This window comes from Molossus molossus, unplaced genomic scaffold (assembly GCF_014108415.1).
Source record: "Molossus molossus isolate mMolMol1 unplaced genomic scaffold, mMolMol1.p scaffold_m16_p_21, whole genome shotgun sequence".
NCBI classification, from domain to species: Eukaryota; Metazoa; Chordata; class Mammalia; order Chiroptera; family Molossidae; genus Molossus; species Molossus molossus.
The window spans coordinates 35,681,981-35,701,900 of record NW_023425357.1 but is presented as its reverse complement, the minus strand read 5'-3'; the positions used below and the strand labels follow the sequence as shown (position 1 = coordinate 35,701,900).

Genomic DNA, 19,920 nt, shown 5'->3' with positions numbered 1-19,920 from the left:
TTCAAAATGATAAACTACTCTGGAAAATTCCAACAAATCAAAATATTGTCTTCTCTCAATTTACACTGTAGTTGCATTCCTGAAAAATTCAGTGTATATTAAAACTTCACAATAATACTTTTACTGAGCATTTACTATATGATAGCACTTATATCTAAGTATTTTACATTAAATAATTCATTTTATCTTCATAATAATCCAATTTAGGTATGATTAATATCCCCATTCTACACATGAGGGAACAAAGAGAAAATAAGTAATTTGTCCAACAACTTCTAAGTGACAGAGCAGATGAGTCCAGGCAGCATGGCTCCAGAACTGGCACTTAGAGTTCTGTGACTGTCATCTGAAGGACTCAGAAACTGAGTCACTTGGGCTTTTTCTACACAGATCATGACTAACAGAAAACTGCTTCAGGTCCAGGAACTTGACACCCAAAAGACTACCTCCTGATGGTTTATTTACTGTCTATCCTGGAAAATGATGGAACAGTGAGAGGAGTGTTTTGGGTTAGCCTTGGACCCAGATGTCCTGTCCTCCCAGGACCTACCAATGTGAACCCTTCAGAAAGCAGAGACAGAAAACAACCCTGGCTTCCTCATGTTCCATTATCTCTTGCCAAAAACACAGTCTGACCGTGGACTACACCATCCAGTGACTTCCCATACTGAACACAGAACTAAAAAAAGCAAGGAGCAGAGAAAAACTGATGGAGACCAAATACCTTCGGGGCTGCCAGGCTGGGGAATGAGAGTCTTGGGACTTTCCTCCTACCCTGCAGCCTGATTGGGAATTGTTTCTTCCTCTGAAAGTGATTATTCTGATACTTAAATCGCCTCTGGGTTGCAAAACCCACTTTACCTTTGCTCTGTTCTTTAAAAGGCAATTCTGGCCCTAGCCGGTTTGGCTCAGCGGTTAGAGCGTCGGCCTTCGGTCCTGAGAGACCCAGGTTCGGTTCCCGCTAAGGGCACGTACCTCGGTTGCAGTTTGTCCCCGGCCCTGGTTGGTTGTGCGGGTGGCAACCACTCGATGTGTCCCTTCACATCGATGTTTCTCTCTCTCTGTTCCTCTCTCTCCCTCCCACTCTACCTGAACAAAAAATGGAAAAATGTCCTTGGGTGAGGATAAAAAAATAAAATAAAAGGGAATTCTGACTCAGTGTTCCCTCCTTGGGTGACTTGAAATGACATTCAGGGTTGATGTTCTGGCGTCTATTCCAGCTCATTGCTCATCGCCTCATGGTTTGTTTGCTCTTAGCAAATCTGCTCCAAATAAATACCATGTTCTCTGGGGTTTAGTATTTAATAATAATATAACTAGCATTTATTAAGGGCTCATTATATGGCAGGCAAGTGCTAAGTTCTTTATATTAATTATGTCATTGATAACAACCCCGTGAGAGAAATAATGCTTATTAAGTCTATTTACAGATAAGAAAATTGAGGTTCAAAAGTTTACGTTTTGATACCCAGGTCAGACAGACAGTAAAAAGTAGGACTGAGTGCAAACCGAGGCTGCCTTGTTGACAGCTTGGCTATTCTGAAGGCACTAATTCAAACTGGCCTGAGACTATACTTGGGGAAGAGCTGAACTGTTAACAGGTATATTGGGACAAACTTGGGTTCCTAAGACCCTGTTTCCTTAACCACTGGACCTTCTATTCTAATTCTCCGGGGGCAACAGGTATTCAGTTTCTTAGGGAGCAGCCAGAGAGATCTTTCTGAAATACAGATCTGCTGAGATCCAATCCCCACCTAACATTTTTCAATGATTCCCTATGGTCCATAAAATAAAAACCAGGCTCTTTAACAGGACATACAAGGCTTTGTATAACCTGGACCCAACTGACTTCTATAACTATCTCTCCTATACTTCTCCTTATATGCCCTGAGAACTACATGCCAACTCCAGATAACCTACATACTAATTCTTGCCTCCACCTCGTGGTCCATACTGTTTCTTATGCCTCAGGTGCCTTCTCCCCACCCTCCTACTCCCCAACCCATGTATCTGCTAAGCTTTTATTCCTCCTTTAGGACTCTACTTAAGTGTCATACTTATTGTGAAAAGACTTTCCTGGTTTCTCAGGTAAAATTAGTCCTGACTTCTCTAGTCTCTGTAGGACTAGAGTAGATATTGTGCTTTGTTCACATCTGATGTCAATAGCAGACTGTGAGCCCCTGAACACACCAGTCACTTAAAAAAAAAAAAAAAAAATTGTGATGAAATTTACCATCTTAACCATTTTTTTAATTAATATTTTTCTTTATTGATTTTAGAGAGAGAGGAAGGGAGAGGGAGAGAGAAACAGAAACATCGATGAGAGAGAACATTGACTGGCCGCCTCCTGCATGCCCCCCACTGGGGACCTGGCTCACCTGGGCATGTACCCTGACCAGGACTTGAACCAGTGACCTCTTAGTACATGGGTCAATGCTTAACCACTGAGCCACACCAGCCAGGCCCATCTTAACCATTTTTAAGTGTATAGTTCAGTAGCATTTTTAAAAATATATTTTTATTGATTTTTAGAGAGAGAGGAAGGGAGAGGGAGCGATAGAAACATTGATCAGCTGCCTCCTGCAGGGATCAAGCCTGCAACCCAGGCATGTACCCTGTCTGGGAGTTGAACTGGTGACCTCTCAGTGCATGGGACAACACTCGACCACTGAGACACACTGGCTGGGCTAGTTCAGTAACATTGCTGTGCTATCATCCCCATTATCCCTCCACAGAACTCTCTTCATCTTGCAAAACTGACACTCTGTACCCATTAAGCATTGTCAATTCCCCCCTCTCCACAGCTGTACCAATCACCATTTGTCTGTATCAGTGACTGTGACTCCTCTAGGTAACTCATTCCATTCACTTTTATATTCTCAAAATCTAGCACATTACCTTTTATAAACTAAGTGCTTAATAAATGTTTATTGAGGGAGTACATGAAATCTTTTCTCTTATAGTCATGAACACATCTTTTGAATTTTTTTGTACCTGCCTTAGTAATAAATAGACTTCTTAGTCCAGATCTTAAACTGGAAATCCTGGGACTTCCAAAGTCTTCCAGTGTACAGGTTTCCCAAGAGCAGACGTTGTCCAAACAAGTTCTATAGGGGAGTTTTATCTCTCTTACTTGGAAATGCCTAAAGCTTTTGTTGCAATGGGTTGTAGACATGCTGTCCCCAAAGCAGCTGGGAGAAGTCTTGAGTCATAGTGGCTGAATGAATATTGATGTGTAGCCAGAACCATCTCCATTTTATTTAATTTTTATTTATTTTTTAATCCTTACCCCGAGGATATTTTTCCATCGATTTTCAGATAGAGTGGGAGGGTGGGAGGAACGGAAAGAGAGAGAGAAACATAGATGCAAGAGAGACACATCAACTGGCTTCCTTCCACATGACCCCAGCCAGGGCCGGGATCAAACCACAATCAAGGTATGTGCCCTTGACCAGAATCAAACTTGCTACCCTTTGGTCCTCGGGCTGACACTCTAACTGCTGAGTCAAATCAGCCAGGGCAAATCATCTCCATTTTAAAACTTAGCTTCTCCCCTCCACACACCATATATATGTGTGGCACATGTATTCCCCTCAGTTTCTCCCATCTGGGCAGAGGTTTCTGCCATGATTCCAGCTAAGCTAGCAACAGAGGCAGCTGCCTGTTGGTAGCCTGTAACTTTTTGTGTTCAGAATCTCACTTCACATACATATGATTGAGAATAAATTTTTAAGATATTTGAAGGGGGGGGGGATAAAAATCTTTTAATTTGTGGATCAAAAGTGATTTTGATCCTGTCCCCTTTCTGGAAAATGAAAACCTGGTTGCTGAGAGTTTATTAAATTCTGAGAATGTAATAGGTTATGTGCAAATCACATCACTCATTATTGGCACTTAGATTTTTTTGTAGGCAAAGTTGTAACAGTGATCTCTACATCTGAAACTATTGCATATCTCTTACTTAGTCTCCCCCAGCCAATGCTTTTCCCTAACATCCTGAACTACTGTGTCCTGGTTATTTGTTAGAGTCACCTTGTGAGTGTAAAAATGAATAAAATAATAATAACAAGCCCTGAGCACCAATCCCTGAGATTTCAATTCTAATGCCTAAAGTCAGGGTCCAGGTATTTAAAAAGTTTTCTGGGGGATTATAATGTGCAGCAAGGGTGGAGAATCACTACACTAGAATAGTGGTGCTCAGAGGCAAAGTCAGGGCTTTGTAGGCATACATGTGGTTAGGCCAGTTGCTTTTTTCCATTTAGTCCTCGGCTAGTCCACACCTTATATTAGCACATAATACAAACCCTACCAGGGCCTTAATGTGTCAGTGACTCTGGTTTTCTCTGGCCTTTGGTCTAATTCTATAACCTTTTGCTCCTGAAGCAGCTGGCACAGAGCATTGAAGTCCACTGAGCAAATACCCTAAGGAGAGTGGCCTGCACTTCACCTGTGGCCAACTCAAGCTAGACCTGAGGCTGTGTGACCCTGTGAGCCTGAGATGAGGCCAGCTCTGCAAATCAAGCCACAAAGGAAACCCAAACCTTGTGCTCAACTAGTAGCTTGGTGGCTGCTCCCCCTCCTCCCTAAACAGGCCCCATCCAAATAGACAGTTTTGATGTGCAGGAAAAAGGTCAGAGTCTCTCCATAGCTTCCTCTTGCATAGTGGATTTCTTCGTCACTACACATATCTAAAGCAATATTTGGAGTTAGAGCTAACAGATACAAGTTTGAATTGTAGCTGTGCCCTTGAGCAAATCACTAAACCTCTCTAAATCCCTTTCCCTAATGTGTAAACTGGGCCTAATAACACCTACCTCATAGGATTAAATGTGTGTGATGGGCCTGCACAGTGACTGAAACGTGGTAACCACACACTACACTCACTATATGGTAGTAGGGAGCCTTTTGCTGGTGCCGCCTATTCCCACGTGGGAGACATTAGGTGCAGAAAGGAAGCAGGACTGTCTTCCCTCAGCAGGGTGTCTGCATGGAGAGCTTCAAGGACCAGGAAAAACGAAGCCCTTCACCCCAGATGTGGTAATGGAATCCAATCTGAAAACTGGGATTGTAATCACCTTCTAAGGAAAAAGCTTCCAATTTCTCCCACAAGCAACAGCCTGCTATCTTTGCACATACTCCGGCCATTTTTCCTGCCTTCTTTGTTCTATTTCCGTGCCTGCGGGGGTGTAGGAAAGCTGCTGCCTTCCTCAGGTTGCTATTTAAAGACATTCTGAAAGATGCTGCCACCGCTGCTCCTAGTGCCAGAGCAACTACTGATTCTGTCTCTGCCACAGAGCTCTGGATGTAGCCCCTGTCAGTGCTATCTGACACCTGGGAGCCGAGGGTAGCATGGCTCGGCATAATCTAGCCTAGGGACACACAATTAGGAGTAAATTCAATGTGGGCCCCTAAACTGTCACCCCTACCGGGGTTAACTGTCTGTATTGGTCTTTGTCCCTAATCTGCCCAGTTTGTCTATGTCCCTATTTTGGGCACTTGACCAGTGAAAATTTTCCCCCTTAGTCTTCAGTGAAAATCACTTATGACACCCTCCCACCCCCTCCCCACCCATCTTCAATTTTCCCTTGAGATACCTTCCCCATTTAACAGCCAGACACAATCCAGAAAGGGTAAAGATGCCATTTATCTCTGGGTCTAGCAGAGAAAAATACTTTGGAAATAAAAGGTTTTTGAAAAGCCCAGTAACCTCCAGTTAATAATGCTACCCTGAACTTTAGCATGTTTGAGATTCTGTCAAGCATGGATAGAAATCTCTTAGACATTAGTAATCCTGTCTTCCTTTGCTGACCCTCCCAATGCCTTCAATGAAGTGTCTCAAAAGCCCAGTCTGTGTCTGAATCGGCCATCATTTCTTTTTCATAGACCCATCAAAGTGAAGGTTTGGGTTTTATCAGTAAAGCATTTATTCTTCTTCAGGCCAGAGCTACCTGAATGAGGTCCAGATGGTCTACCTCCATTCTGCTTCCTCAATTTATTGTTTTCTGCCCATTATCTTAGAGAGGCTGCTCATCTCCAAGACCTCAAAGCCTTGCTCCTTTCTGCTTGCTCAGCAGAATCCTCCTGGTGCTCAACTCTGCAGAATAGCATGGTCAGTGTTCCCAATTGTGGTCAGGCACCCACTCTGGCCCTGATAGTGCGCTCAGACAACAGTACATCTATCTCCCCTCTTTTACACCCTTTCCCTTTTCTTCTGACTCCCCTCCATTAATTCATCTTCCTGGCCACTGTTTTTTTAGCCTCTGTTCTCTATTTTTTGTTTTCAGAATTGTGTCTTTCCCCTCATTTTCTTTCTTTCTTTCTTTCTTTTTTTTTTTTTTTTTTGTGGTATGTGCCTTTAGCAGGAACCGAACCTGGGACTCCTCTCTGGTCCGCAGGCCAACGCTCAACCGCTGAGCCAAACTGGCCAGGACCCCCTCATTTTCTTAGCCCCTTGGTGGTAAACCCAATTACCTCAATGTCAGAGTGGTAGTAGCAATAATATTTTGAATTATATATCATTTTGCTTATGATAACAAAGTACTCTCACATGCTTTATGCTCCTCATTTCACTCTAGTGAAAATAATAACCACTTTGAGAGGGAGAATAGTATAGTGGTTAATAAAGAACATCGGCTCCCAGTCAGGATGCCAGGTTTGAATTTTGGCTCTACCTGTTACTAGCTGTGTGGTCCTGGGCAAATTAGAGATAATAATAGTACTTCTCTCTTAGTGTTGCTGTGCAGATTGAGTTAATATAGATAAAATGCCTAGAACCATATCTGGCACATAACAGGTACTATGTAAGGATTAGCTATTGTTATCATTCATTCACTTATTTATTCATCAAAAATTTACTACATACTAGGTGCCATTCTAGACCTCAGTGGTAGAAGAGTAACAAGCTGGACACAGTCCTGAGCCTCAAAGAGATCACTTATTAGTGGAGCAGACTGACAAACTGCCTCTTATTTAGCACCCACCATATGCAAGTCTTTGTGCTTGGATCTTTATAGACATTAATTCTTACAACAGCCTTAAAAGATGGCAGTGTCATCTCCATTTTACGGATGAGATCACTGGGTTCCAAGAGCTGAAGTAGTTTGGGTTGGGAGCACCAGGATTCACTTCACCCAGTTCGCCTGCCTCCAGACAATTAGGTTCCATTCTGCAAGTTTGTCTCCCTTAGAGGGTGGGAGCTCCTGAAGGGTTAGGCACTGGTTGTCATCACTCAGAATGCTTAGCATAGTCTCCTGCACACAGCTTGGGAAATGTTAGCTGAGTTGTGCTCTGTTGATGATCCTTGACTCTCTGCTCCATTCCCAGTCTCATCTGTTCACTCTTAGTTCCCTCAGCCACCTAATCATACATTGGTTTTAACATCAAGGCTCAGTGTTCAAAATGAGGATTCTTAGAAGTTGGCTTATAGTTCTCTGACAGGTTCATACTACACCTCATGCTTATTCCAACATGTTTTTAAACAGAACTAATTGGATTCTGGGGTTTCTTCCTCTTCTGATCCCCAATCTAGAGAATGTTTTTGTCTGCCAGGCCACTCTGCAACCACTAATTCCAGTCCACCTCCTCTCTTGTGTCTGCCCCTGCTTTTTACTTCAAAGTCTAGCTTTGCTGTTAGTCCTCTGTTTCTGTCTTTGTGCCCCAAACTTACTTATTATTTTAGCCACAAAGGGAACCACAATTGGTGCTTGACAGGATTGTATGGAATTTAGTTTTCTTTCTTTCTGATCTGTTGGTTCAATAGAAGATTGAATTTCTAAGTACAGTTAATGTATGCTAGCATTGAACTTTTTTATTCTTTTATATTTAGCAACCTATTTCCCCTTAAATATTAAGAAATTATAGATGGAAAATTCTCTGCTGAATCACATCTTTCTGAGCTCTTATTTCTGTAAATGTCTAGTTTGTGACCATTGTGTTGTGTCTTGTTGATCCCACATAACAAGAATAGCAATTTCATTCACTAAGTTCCATTTGTAAACTCATCTTGAAGTATAAATGACTTTTAAAATATTAAAATAATTTGCCCTGGCCAGTTTAGCTCAGCGGTTAGAGCGTTGGCCTGCAGTCCAGGGAGACCTGGGTTCAGTTCTCGCTAAGGGCACGTACCTTGGTTGCAGTTTGTCCCCGGCCCTGGTTGGGTGGCGCGGGAGGCAGCCACTTGATGTGTCCCTTTCATGGTGATGTTTCTCTCTCGCTCTCTTTTCCTCTCTCTTTCTCCCACTCTATCTAAACAAAAAAATGGAAAAATGTCCTTGGATGAGGATAAAATATATATATATAAATAATTTTATTAATATAACTGAATCTACCAATTACTAAATGTTTTTACTGTGGGGCCTGTGTTAGAGAGGTAGTTTGACCAGAGACTTTTTTTTCCTTCCTCTATATTCCAGATATTCTGGGTTGTGGTTATATTGCTTTTATAATCAAATAAATAAATAAATTTAGGAATTAAAAAGAAGAAAGGTATTTGCCATTTATTGCTTCTTTTGATCTTAACTCAGATACAATAACCACTTTGGGGATATGCCAGGTCAAGCTCATTGAAAGAGGCAAACACTGCTTTCCTGCTTTTCCATTGAAAGTGCACCTGTGTGCCCAAGGCAGTCTTTTGCTTATACTGTTCCCATTTCAGGAGGTCCTGCCTCATCCCTCACCTGATCTTTTCTAAGCCACATCTAACCCTAAAGATTTACCCTCCCAATCCAAACTGTTGCTTGGCGAGGGAGGAGGAAGGGAAGGGGAGGAGAGGAAGTGTGTGTGTGCACACACTCGTGTGTGTCGGGCTCACACACTCTAAATTCTCTTAATAGAGCACTCGAATCCCACCCCTTTCCAAAGAGTTTTCAGACTGTGAATCTTGGTACTTCTTTAAGATATCCCTGGCCCACCTCCACTCATATCTGTACCCCCCTCCACCCTTTCCCTGGGGTCCTTGGGCCTTGATGCGCAGAGGGATGAAGAGCAGGTGTGTTGAACTCTTAATGAGAGGTTTCCTCTGTGGGATTGCCTATATCCTGCCCACCACAGAAGCTCCTGTGAGTAACGTTACCTTTGAACTCTCCTTGTATTCAGCCCCTGATCCACCGGATTTGGTGACAATCCCTGGCTGGCAGGAAGCTTTGATCCCTGGGGAGTCCAGAGGAAGTCTTGTGATGTGTGGGATCCTCAGGGTTACAGGGATTGGGGAGAAGTGTACCGCGGTGGGTTGCTACGGTAGACCCATTAATTAAGAAGGAGCCTTTGCCTAACACTCAAGTTACCTAAAAAAGGAGATCCGGTAACTGACAACAAGGAGCTCACCACCCCTCAAGTATGAAGTGGCATTTGCACAAGCGTTATTATTTTAAGGACACAGCAGTGCTGAGGGGACTATTCCTCCCCACACCAGAAAAGAACAAAGTGCCTTAGAACTTCCCATTCTAACAAGTAAAAGCTAACCTTGCTGTGAATGAGGATCTAGCAAAAAAAAAAATCTCCAAGACAGCCCTGGCCAGTTTGGCTCAGCGGTTAGAGCATCGGCCCTTGTACCAGAGAGTCTTGGATTCTGTTCCGATAAGGGCACGTACCTCGGTTGTAGTTTGTCCCTGGCCTAGGTTGGGGTTGTGTGGGTGGCAACCAGTTGATGTGTCTCTCTCACATTGATGTTTCTCTCTCTCTCTTGCCCCCTCTCTCCTTCATGCTCTATCTGAAGATAAATGCAAAAATGTCCTCAGGTGAGGATAAAAAAAAATCTTTTAAGATAGTTTTGACTAGGTGAAAGATTACTCTAGTAGAAGAAAAAAAGATGACCTTGTAATGAATAATAGGAGCTGAAGAATTTCTATATAAGAGACACTTGGGGCTATAATACATTGGAGAGTATGTTAGGAGACTTGTCTCTAAACTATTTGCATAACAAGTATGCCTGGTTTGTTTATAATCACTGAAGCTTCCCTAAGCCACTCCTTGGTGCCACCCATTGGCTACAAATAAAAGATGGAGTGATGGCCCCTTTGCAAGGTAGGGAGATGTTCTTACCCCACCCACCTCTGCAGAAATCACTACCTTTGCTTCCACAGAATCGTTTTCTCTTAGAGTGAGGATCATGCTGTCCGGAGTATGAGTCTGCCTCTCCACTGGGCTGCCAGAGGGTAGGGTTTGTGCATTACTCATCTTTTTATCACCAGCACACTGCCTGGGCACGAAGTAGGCCCTTTATAATGATTATTGAATGAGTGAGTAATCATGAAGTAGTAGTTATGGGAGTCATCCTCTTTCTGGCGTCATCTCTCTCTTTTTTTTTTTTTTTTATCCTCACCCGAGGACATTTTTTGATATTTTGTTCAGATAGAATGGGAGGGAGAGAGAGAGAGAGAGAAACATCGACATGAAAGGGACACATCGAGTGGTCGCCACCCACATGACCCAATCAGGGCCAGGGACAAACTGCAACCGAGGTACGTGCCCTTAGCAGGAGCGGGAACCAAACCCAGGTCTCTCCACACCGCAGGCCAACGCTCTAACCGCTGAGCCAAACCGGCCAGGGCTCATCTCTCTTTTTCACACTACCAGCCTCAAGGAAAGAGAGGGCAGTTGGGATAGTGCCACTGTTAAAGTCAGATGTCTGCGCTAGGACGTAACTCCTTTTGTGTCTCAGAAACTTTTTGAGAAAACCCAGGAGACAAGTGCACACCAGAGATGGGCTGCATCTTTGTGAGGTTTTGCCCACCACTTTATGTGGTGACACTGAGCAAGGAGCTCTGAGAGTTGTCTGAAAGGCCAACCGCATAATATATGGAGCACAATGCAAAATAATAATGTGGGGTCCCTTGTTCAAAAAAAAAGAAAAAAGTGCCACTAATGGTGTCAACAAAAGAACATCCAGCCTATGAAAAAGCCTTACACAAGTTTTTTTTAACCAAACTGATGACAGTTGCTGGGAAGCAAAATCTCAGTGGATCAAGAAAATGCTCTGGAGAATGGCAGTTTTGCAGCTCATTTTATACATTGGAATCGAGGGAGGAGATGTAAGAGGGTTACATGAAATCCATTGGTGATAGATTAGGGAGCGAGAGAATGCAGAGTGGGGACATCTCTGAGACTGGATAAAAAGTAAAATGGAAATGGAGGGACACACACTTCTTTTACTTAGGTGGGTACAGGATAGTTAACATTTACAGCACATAGAGATGGTATGTGGACAACAAGATAACAATGTAGGCTCTGGTATTCACAGTTGTGCCTTTAAGGGGTCTGGAAAAGAAGATTACTCTGACATTTCAAAGGTCTGTTATCTTAAATGCACAAAGACAATAGATAATTTCAAAGTTAAAGATAGGATGTGACTACCCACCATGACCCACTTTTAGTTAGGAATTCTTATGTTCAGACTACCCTGTGTTGTTACTTTGGTCTCTGGGTTTGTCAGGCATTTCATGCAGTCACCCCTTGAGTTTGTCACATTTACTATGTTGCTCCTTTTTCGTTCACATCGTTTTAAAATATAGAGCTTTTTCCTTTCTTCCACAATCTCTCTCTCTCTCTACTTGTCATGGCGTTTATTATTCGCTATTAAGTTTTGTTCTAAGCAAAGAAAAATGTAAATGTTAAGTTATTAGCATGAATTTTACTGTTCATCTTTACATTGTATAATGGCAATTTAAATGCAAATATGAGAGTGTTTAACTCATATGTAGAATCACCAAAATAACACAATTTGTATTCCATAGCTTTTACATGCATATGTATTTCCTTCTAGCAGAACAGTGGAAACTCCACACAAAACTCAGCTGTTTTCTTTCACTTTTTTTTTGTTTTAATTTTTTTTCTTTATTGATTTTTAAAGAAAGAGGGGGAGAGAGAGAGAGAGAAACATTGATGAGAGAGAATATCCAATGGCCACCTCCTGCATGCCCCCCACTGGGGATTGGGCCCACAACCTGGGCATGTGCCCTGACCAGGAATCGAACCAGCGACCTCTTGGTGCATGGGTCAATACTCAACCACTAAGCCACACTGGCCAGGCTCTTTCACTTCTTGGTACATGCATATTCTGCCAACACTGTTTACCTTCAGTTTACTGGTGAATAAGAATGGACTGAAAAGAATAAGACTGTGGGTTGTCCTGTTTCCTTCTGTGTCTTCATTTTCAGTGTAAATGGTTGGCTAAAACAGGGAAGCAACATGGAGAATATACAGAGTTCCTTACTCACCCATGTTTCTTAGAAAGCCATTGCCTTCTTTCTGTGTTCGAAGCAAATTCTAGTTCAAATGGAAAGTGAGGCCTCTCTGAGATGTCAGTGCTTTCATTCACTGTAAACATAACAGATATACTCCCCTTCTGCTGGCTTTGAACCTTATTGAACTCCCACACATTGTGGATCCTTCAGAATTCTGTGCTCATGGGGCATGGCAAACACTATATTCAAATGCACTGGCAAAGAATGACAGACATAGTCCTGGCCAGTTTTGCTTAGTGGTTAGAGCATGGGCCTGCAGACTGAGGGGTCACAGGTTCGATTCTCGGTCAAGGGCACGTACCTGGGTTGCAGATTCAATCCCTGGCCCCTGTTGGGTCATGTGGGAGGCAACCAATTGATGTGTCTCCATCAATTAATGTTTCTCTCTCTCTCCCTCCCTCCCTTCCACTCTATTAAAAAAAAAAAAAAAAAAAACCAATGGAAAAAATATTCTTGGGTGAAGATTAACAGAAAAAAATAAAGAATGACAGGCACACATATTGGGCTTATCTCCTCTGCTCACACTCATGTTTCTTTGTCCCATTAGCCTTCATGTACAAAACCCAAGTTCAAAGATAAAATTGTTAAGATTTTAAGGTGACAACAGCAAATTATTAAAGCAAGCATGGGGCCCTCTTGATTGTAGGTCCCTATGTGACTACGCAGCTCACATACCCATGAAGTTGACCCAGGTTGTCTAGTATTGTTTCAATAGATTTCCTTAAAATTTTTAGTTTTTACCAAGTGAGAGACTGGCCAAGAGTAGTGTGTATACCTTCTTTTATTCATAAATATTTTTTTAGGTATCTGCCATGTGCCAGTTATTATAGGAGTCACTGGGTCTATAGCAGGTGAACAAGGCAAGACATGGCCTCAGTGTCATTAGTACATGTGATCAGTGAGGAAAATTTAAAATTACACAATAAATAGTTAAATCACAATTGTGATAGGGGCCACAAATAGAACTACGAGTAGGGTAGGAAGGCTTATGGTGAGTGTTAAAGGAAGGCAGCATCCCTGAGGAAGTGGTATTTTAGGCTAAGAATAAGTAGGAGTTCTAGGGTGAAGAAGAAGTGAAATAGTCTTCCAGGCTGAGGGAACAGCATATGCAAAGGCCTTGAGCAGGGAAGGAGCTTTGCTCAGACAGGAAAAGAAAGAAAGCCTGTACAACTGGAGCACAGGGGACAAGAGCCATGTGGCCTGGGGGCTTGATTTGTACACCCCTTTTTCTCTGCCTTCCTTTTTCTACTCCCCAGTACCCATACTGATCAAGAATACAAAAGATGGAAAGGGCCCTTTCTCTGTTCTTTAGCAAGTCCAGGATATGCAGTGCTACACACTTCGAATACTTGTATGGAATGCGCAAGAGTCCTTGGACCCAGACCATGTACTTGTCACCCACCAAATTGTTCAGTTTTCTTCATTTCTGTTCACTATCTCCATTTACTTCCTGTTCTTCAAATATGACCTCTTTTTTCTCTAACCTCTCATCTCCCTGCTTTTAGGACACTTACTATATTCTGTTCTGTACCCTCTTTATTTATGTGCATGTCTTTTTTTTTTTTATGGTACGTGCCCCTAGCAGGAACCGAACCTAGGACTCTCTGGTCCACAGGCTGATGCTCAACCGCTGAGCCAAACTGGCCAGGGCTGCATGTCTTATCTATATGTTCATGTCTTCTTATCACTTTTACCTGTGAAATGGCCTTAGGAAAAGCTTTATTTAGGAATTGATTCAGTTCAATAAAAAGCTTATTTATTTTTAATACACAAATATTAATTAAATTAAATATTGAAAAGATACAAAGAGTATATAATTCCCCCATCCCTTCCTAGTTTCCCTCTCTGAAGGCAATTATTTATTTATTTATTTATTTAATTTTATTTATTTTTTTTATCCTCAGCCGAGGACATTTTTTCCATTTTTTGTTCAGATAAAGTGGGAGGGGGAGAGAGAGAGAGAGAGAAACATCGACATGAAAGGGACACATCGAGTGGCTGCCACCCGCACGACCAACCAGGGCCGGGGACAAACTGCAACTGAGGTACGTGCCCTTAGCAGGAACCGAACCCAAGTCTCTCCGGACTGCAAGCCGACGCTCTAACCGCTGAGCCAAACCGGCCAGGGCAAAGGCAACTAGTTTTTAAATATATTTTTGCAGAAATACTCCATGTTTATATTATATAGGCTCTTAATTCATATTTACTATACTTTTTAAAGTTGATTTTTAGAGAGAGAGAAACATCAATGTGAGAGAGATACATTGATCAGCTGCCTCCTGCATGCCCCCTATTGGGGATTGAGCCACAATCCAGGACATGTGCTCTGACCAGGAATCAACCAGTGATCTCCTGGTGCATGGGATGACACCCAACCAACTGAGCCATGCTGGCCAGGGCTTTATTACATGGTTATTATGAAAAGCCAAAAAATGAAAGAATGGAGGAATGTTCTCCTATTTCTTTTTTTCTGATCATCCTCCTTTTCAGAAACCATATATTGGCACAGCCTTCAATGTATAGTCAACTCTTCCAGTGGTTAGAGAAAAAATTTTTCAGTCCATTGAACCAATTATTATCATAGATGTTTGCATATAGTGAGATCAACCTGACTTGATGCACATAGGTAGCATTATTAATAAATAGAAAGAACAATGCAGCAGGTGTGGCTCAGTGGATTGAGTGCTGTCCCATGGACTGAGAGGTCCCAGTTTGATTCCTGGTCAGAGCACATGTCCCAGTTTTCAGGCTCGATCTCCAGCAGGGGGCATGCAGGAGGCAGCCAATCAATGTATCTCTCTCACGTCAATGTTTCTGTCTCTCTCCTCCTTCTTCTCCTTTTAAAAAATCAATAAAACATTAAAATAAGTAGCCCAGCCGGTGTGGCTCAGTGGTTGAGCATCGACCCATACACCAAGAGGTCACCAGTTCGATTTCTGGTCAGGGCACATGCCCAGGTTGTGGACCCATTCCCCAGTCGGGGACATGCAAGAGGCAGCCAATCAATGTTTCTTTCTCAGTGATGTTTCTATCTCTCTCTCCCTTCCTCTCTCTCTACATCAATAAAGAAAAAAAATTAAAATAAGTAAATAGAAAGAACACAGTATAGCATAGTGGCTAAGATTATGGGCCCTGTTTCTTCTAAGCAAAGTACAAAACTCAAAAAACCATAAAGGAAAAAATTTGATAAATTTAACTATATTGAAAATATAAATTTTTTCACTGGCCAAAATCTTCACAAAGAAAAAGTAACAATTTGGAAAATAGTTGCAACTCATATAATAAATAATGGACCTTTTTTCATACACAAGGAACTCTTACAAATCAATAAGGAAATGTTCAGTTATTCATACCAGAAAAAAATTACGTAGTTTATGTATTTATTAGAAAGATGCAAAGTTAATCCGGCTGGTGTAGTTCAGTAGTTGAGCATCAACCCATGCACCACGAGATTGCCGGTTTGATTCCCGGTCAGAGCACATGCCCAGGTTGTGGGCCCCATCCCCAGTGGGGTCATGCAGGAGGCAGCCAATCCATGTTCTCTCTCATCAATGTTCCTATCTCTCTCTCCCTCTCACTTCCTCTCTCTTTAAAATCAGTAAAGGAAAAAAATTTTTAAATAAAAATTAAAAACAAACAGAAAGTTGCAAAGTTAAAATAGCAATATGTGCCCTGACTGGGTGGGTCAGTTGGTTGGAGCATCATTTTGTACACCAAAAGGTTGCAGGTTCAATCTCCAGTCAGGCATATACCTAGATTGTGGGTTTGATCCCTGGTCAGTACATATATGGGAGGCAATCAATTGATGTTTCTCTCTCACATCATTATGTCTCTCTCTCTCTCTTTCTCCCTTCCTTTCTCTGTAAAATTCAGTTTAAAAAACAGAAACAGCCCTGACCAGTTTGGCTCAGCAGTGAGAGTGTCCGCCCATGGATCAGAGACTCGTGGGTTCGATTCCCAGTGAGGGCATGTACTTTAGTTGCAGGTTCAGTCCCCAGCCCAGTAGAGGTCATGCAGAGGCAACCAATCAATGTGTCTCTCATATCGATGTTTCTCTCTCTCTCTTTCTCTCTCTCTCTCATTCCCTCCCTCCCCCTCTATCTAAAAATAATCAATGGAAAAACAAAAAAAAAACCCACAAACATATCCTCAGGTGAGGATGAAATAAAATAAAATAAAATAAAATAGCAATATGCTATTTTTTACTTACTAGATTAACAAAGATAAAGAGTTTACAATACATAGTACTGATGAGAACATAGGGAAACAGGTAAAAATTTATGTAAATTCTTGCAACCCTTCTGGCCTTATCTATCAAAATCTTAATTGACCTGGAAATTTCATTTCTAGATATTTGTCCTACATTTGTACATGCTTGAAAAGATTTAGGAATCATAATGTTTATTGCAGCAGTATTTGCAATAGCAAAATATTAAAAACATGACTTAAATGACTTTCATTGGGAGAGTGGGTAAATAAATTGTATGATATTCATCCTATGCTGTCATTTTTAAAAAGTTATTTCTGCTATGCGCCAGTTATACAAAAGACCTTCACAGTATGTTAAGTGTGTGTGTGGCGAGGGGGATCATGGCACATAGCCATATAGTATATAATTCTGTGCTTTAAAAAAAGGAGGGGTAAAGATATCTACATATATATATACTTATAAACATCTAGAATACTTCTAACAATTAAGAATAATATCCTCTGAGAAGGGAAACTAAGAGTCTGGAGTGAGAGAAAGACTTATTTATTTTTTTATTAATTTTAGGGAGAAAGGAAAGGGGAGAGAGAGAGAAAAAAACATTAATTTGTTCCACTTACTTATGCATTTATTGGCTGATTCTTATATGTGCCTTGACCAGGGATTGAACCCAAAACCTTGGTGTAGCTGGACTATACTCTAGCCAACTGACCTACCCAGCCAGTGCAAGACGTTTTTTTCTTTATTGATTTTAGAAAGAGAGGAAGGGAGAGGGAGAGAGAGATAGAAACATCGATGAAAGAGAACATCAGTTGGCCACCTCCTGCATGCCCCCACTGGGGATTTGATCCATAACCTGGGCATGTGGCCTGACCAGGAATCGAACTGGTGACCTGTTGGTGCATGGGTCGACACTCAACCACTAAGCCACACCGGCCGGGCAGAGACTTAATTTTTTTTTTCTTTATTGATTTTAGAGAGAGGAAGGAAGAGGGGGAGAGAGAGAGATAGAAACATTGATGAGAGAGAATATTGATCGGCTGCCTCCTGCATGCCCCCACTGTGGATTTGGCCCAAACCTAGGCATTTGCCTTGGCCAGGAATCAAACCAGCAACCTCTTGGTGCATGGGTCGATGTTCAGCCACTGAGCCCACCAGCCGGGTGAGACTTATTTTTTAATGTATACTTCTTTGCACTATATTGCCTTTTCAGTATAAATAAATTAATAAGAACACATGCCCCACCTTTTTTTTTTTAGCTAAGTAACTAGGAGCTACTGTATCTGGACAGTATCTGTGATCCTGAGGTCTGTGCCATGCTTTGGGACTAAGGAAGAGGTCTGGGATCTAAATTTGGGCCTGGGGCTAAAGTGGAGCAGCAGCCCCAAGGCCAGTGTAGTGAGGGGTCCACCTGCCTGAGAAATTCAAAGGGAAGCCTATCTCAGTACAGCTGCCCCTCCCTCCCCTCGTCTCTAACCTGAGAGTGCTGTGCTTATCTTTTTTTTTTTTTCTTCACCAGAGGACATTTTTGTACTCATCTTCAGATAGAGCAGGAGGGAGTGAGGGAGGAAGAGAGAAAGAGAGACATTGATGTGAGAGAGACACATGAACTGGTTGCCACCCACACGGCCTGGGTCGGAGTCGGGGACAAACTGCAACCGAGGTACGTGCCCTCAGCTGAAACCGAACCCGGCCTCTCGGGTCCGCGGGCTGACACTCTGCTGAGCCTAACCGGCCAGGGCTGTGCTTATCTTCTTAAGGGAGCTTGTGAGTTTCCTCACAGAACTCCTCAGACAGGAGAAGGCAATTTGGTCATTCTTGAAAATGGTGACACAGTAGACACATGGTCATGACTCTCTTGTACAGGTGCTGAGGGACGTTCTCAAGGATCTCTACCACCTGCTGAAGCACGTAGTACGTTTGGAGCCCGATGATGTGGCCAGGCTCCATGCCCAGCTGGCCTTGGAAGAACTGGATGGAATAATGAGAAACTTCCTGTTTCCACCACAGAAGCTGGAGAAAAAAATTGTGGTCCTGCCATAGACCTGGCTGGCTCGAAATCAAAGAGGCAGAGACGAACCAAACAGCCAGAGCAGTGCCCAAACCTTCCAGCAGGTGGCCCCACTGCCTCTTTGATGCTGGCAATATGGCTGACCCTGGAGGTGGTTTTGTCTCTGTCAATAAGCATTTCAGAATATGAAAATGCAACTGGAGGTAGAGATGGGAAAGAAATTGTTTTTGAAACATGCAGAATGGAATAAAATTATCCTAGCTGGGAAGAAAACATGTCTGAATCTTGTCCTCTGCTAGCGAGATGGAAAGCTATGGTGTCGAGGAGGATTTGATCTCCAGAAGAGAGAAAACAGGCTGGTTGCATTTTCCAGAGAAGAAGGGTAAGCCCTGTGGTTGTCTCCCTGGGCCATTTTCTTTCACTCCCCGTGCTACCGTTTGCCTAGAGTTGCCCTGATTATAGGAGGAAGGAGCCACAAACATCTCAAATAAGAGAGTCCATATCCTGCATTCAGTCCTCTGCTCCTTTAGAAAGATGAATACTTAGACAGTGGGTTAGTACTAAATGTATGCTGAAAAGTGCACTGCATATTGGTGACCTGATGCCAGGTTTATTGAAATCATTTTAGATGTAGTACTGTGTAGTACTCTTTTTTTTTTTTTTTTTTTTATCCTCACCCGAGGACATTTTTCCATTTTTTTGTTCAGATAGAGCGGGAGGGAGAGAGAGAGAGAGAAACATCGATGTGAAGGGACACATCGAGTGGCTGCCACCCGCACGACCAACCAGGGCCGGGGACAAACTGCAACCGAGGTACATGCCCTTAGCGGGAACCGAACCCGGGTCTCTCTGTACCGCAGGCCGACGCTCTAACCGCTGAGCCAAACCAGCCAGGGCTGGAGTACTCTTTATTTATATATTTTGGCCACTGAATTTTGGTTGCAGCAAAGAGAAGACAAAAAAGAGAAACTGGCAATTTCCAATAAGCCCTTCCTGTTAACACTTTGACAAGCCTGACCCAGAGTTTCTTGATCAGTCCTCAGCTTTGTAGGGCTGGGTACGGAATTTTATCACAGGATTTCATCCCTTCTCTCTGCAGTGACCAGGCCCAGGGGAAGCAGAACACAATTTTCCAAAACTCTGAGGTGGCTGAAGGATCTTGTATGCCTATATGCCAGTTAACGACAAGATATTTCTTTCTGGCCAGATTATAGACATGGTTCTTAGCTTAGAACCCTTGTGGTGGGCATTCCTTTTAAGAAGTCAACTTATAGGCCTGTCCAGTATGGCTCAGTGGATTGAGCATTGTCCCATGGACTGAGAGGTCCTGATTCAATTCCTGATCAGGGCACATGCCTGAGTTTCTGGCTTAGTCCCCAGTAGGGGGCGTGCAGGAGGCAGCCAATGTTTCTCTCACACATCAATGTTTCTGTCTCTCTCTTCCTTCTTCTCCCTCTAAAACT

At 42.6% G+C, this 19,920-nt stretch overlaps 1 protein-coding gene across 1 annotated transcript in view; it reads left to right on the top strand.

Moving 5' to 3' along the window:
- The window catches only part of TANGO6 (transport and golgi organization 6 homolog), a 206,405-nt gene extending 187,581 nt beyond the window's left edge, over positions 1–18,824 (top strand). Inside the window, exon 18 of the mRNA XM_036275427.1 lies at positions 18,313–18,824. Within this exon, the coding sequence (XP_036131320.1) occupies positions 18,313–18,489 (177 nt within the window). The 3' untranslated portion in view covers positions 18,490–18,824. The remainder of the gene's footprint in view (positions 1–18,312) is intronic.
- The last annotated feature ends 1,096 nt before the right edge of the window (positions 18,825–19,920 follow it).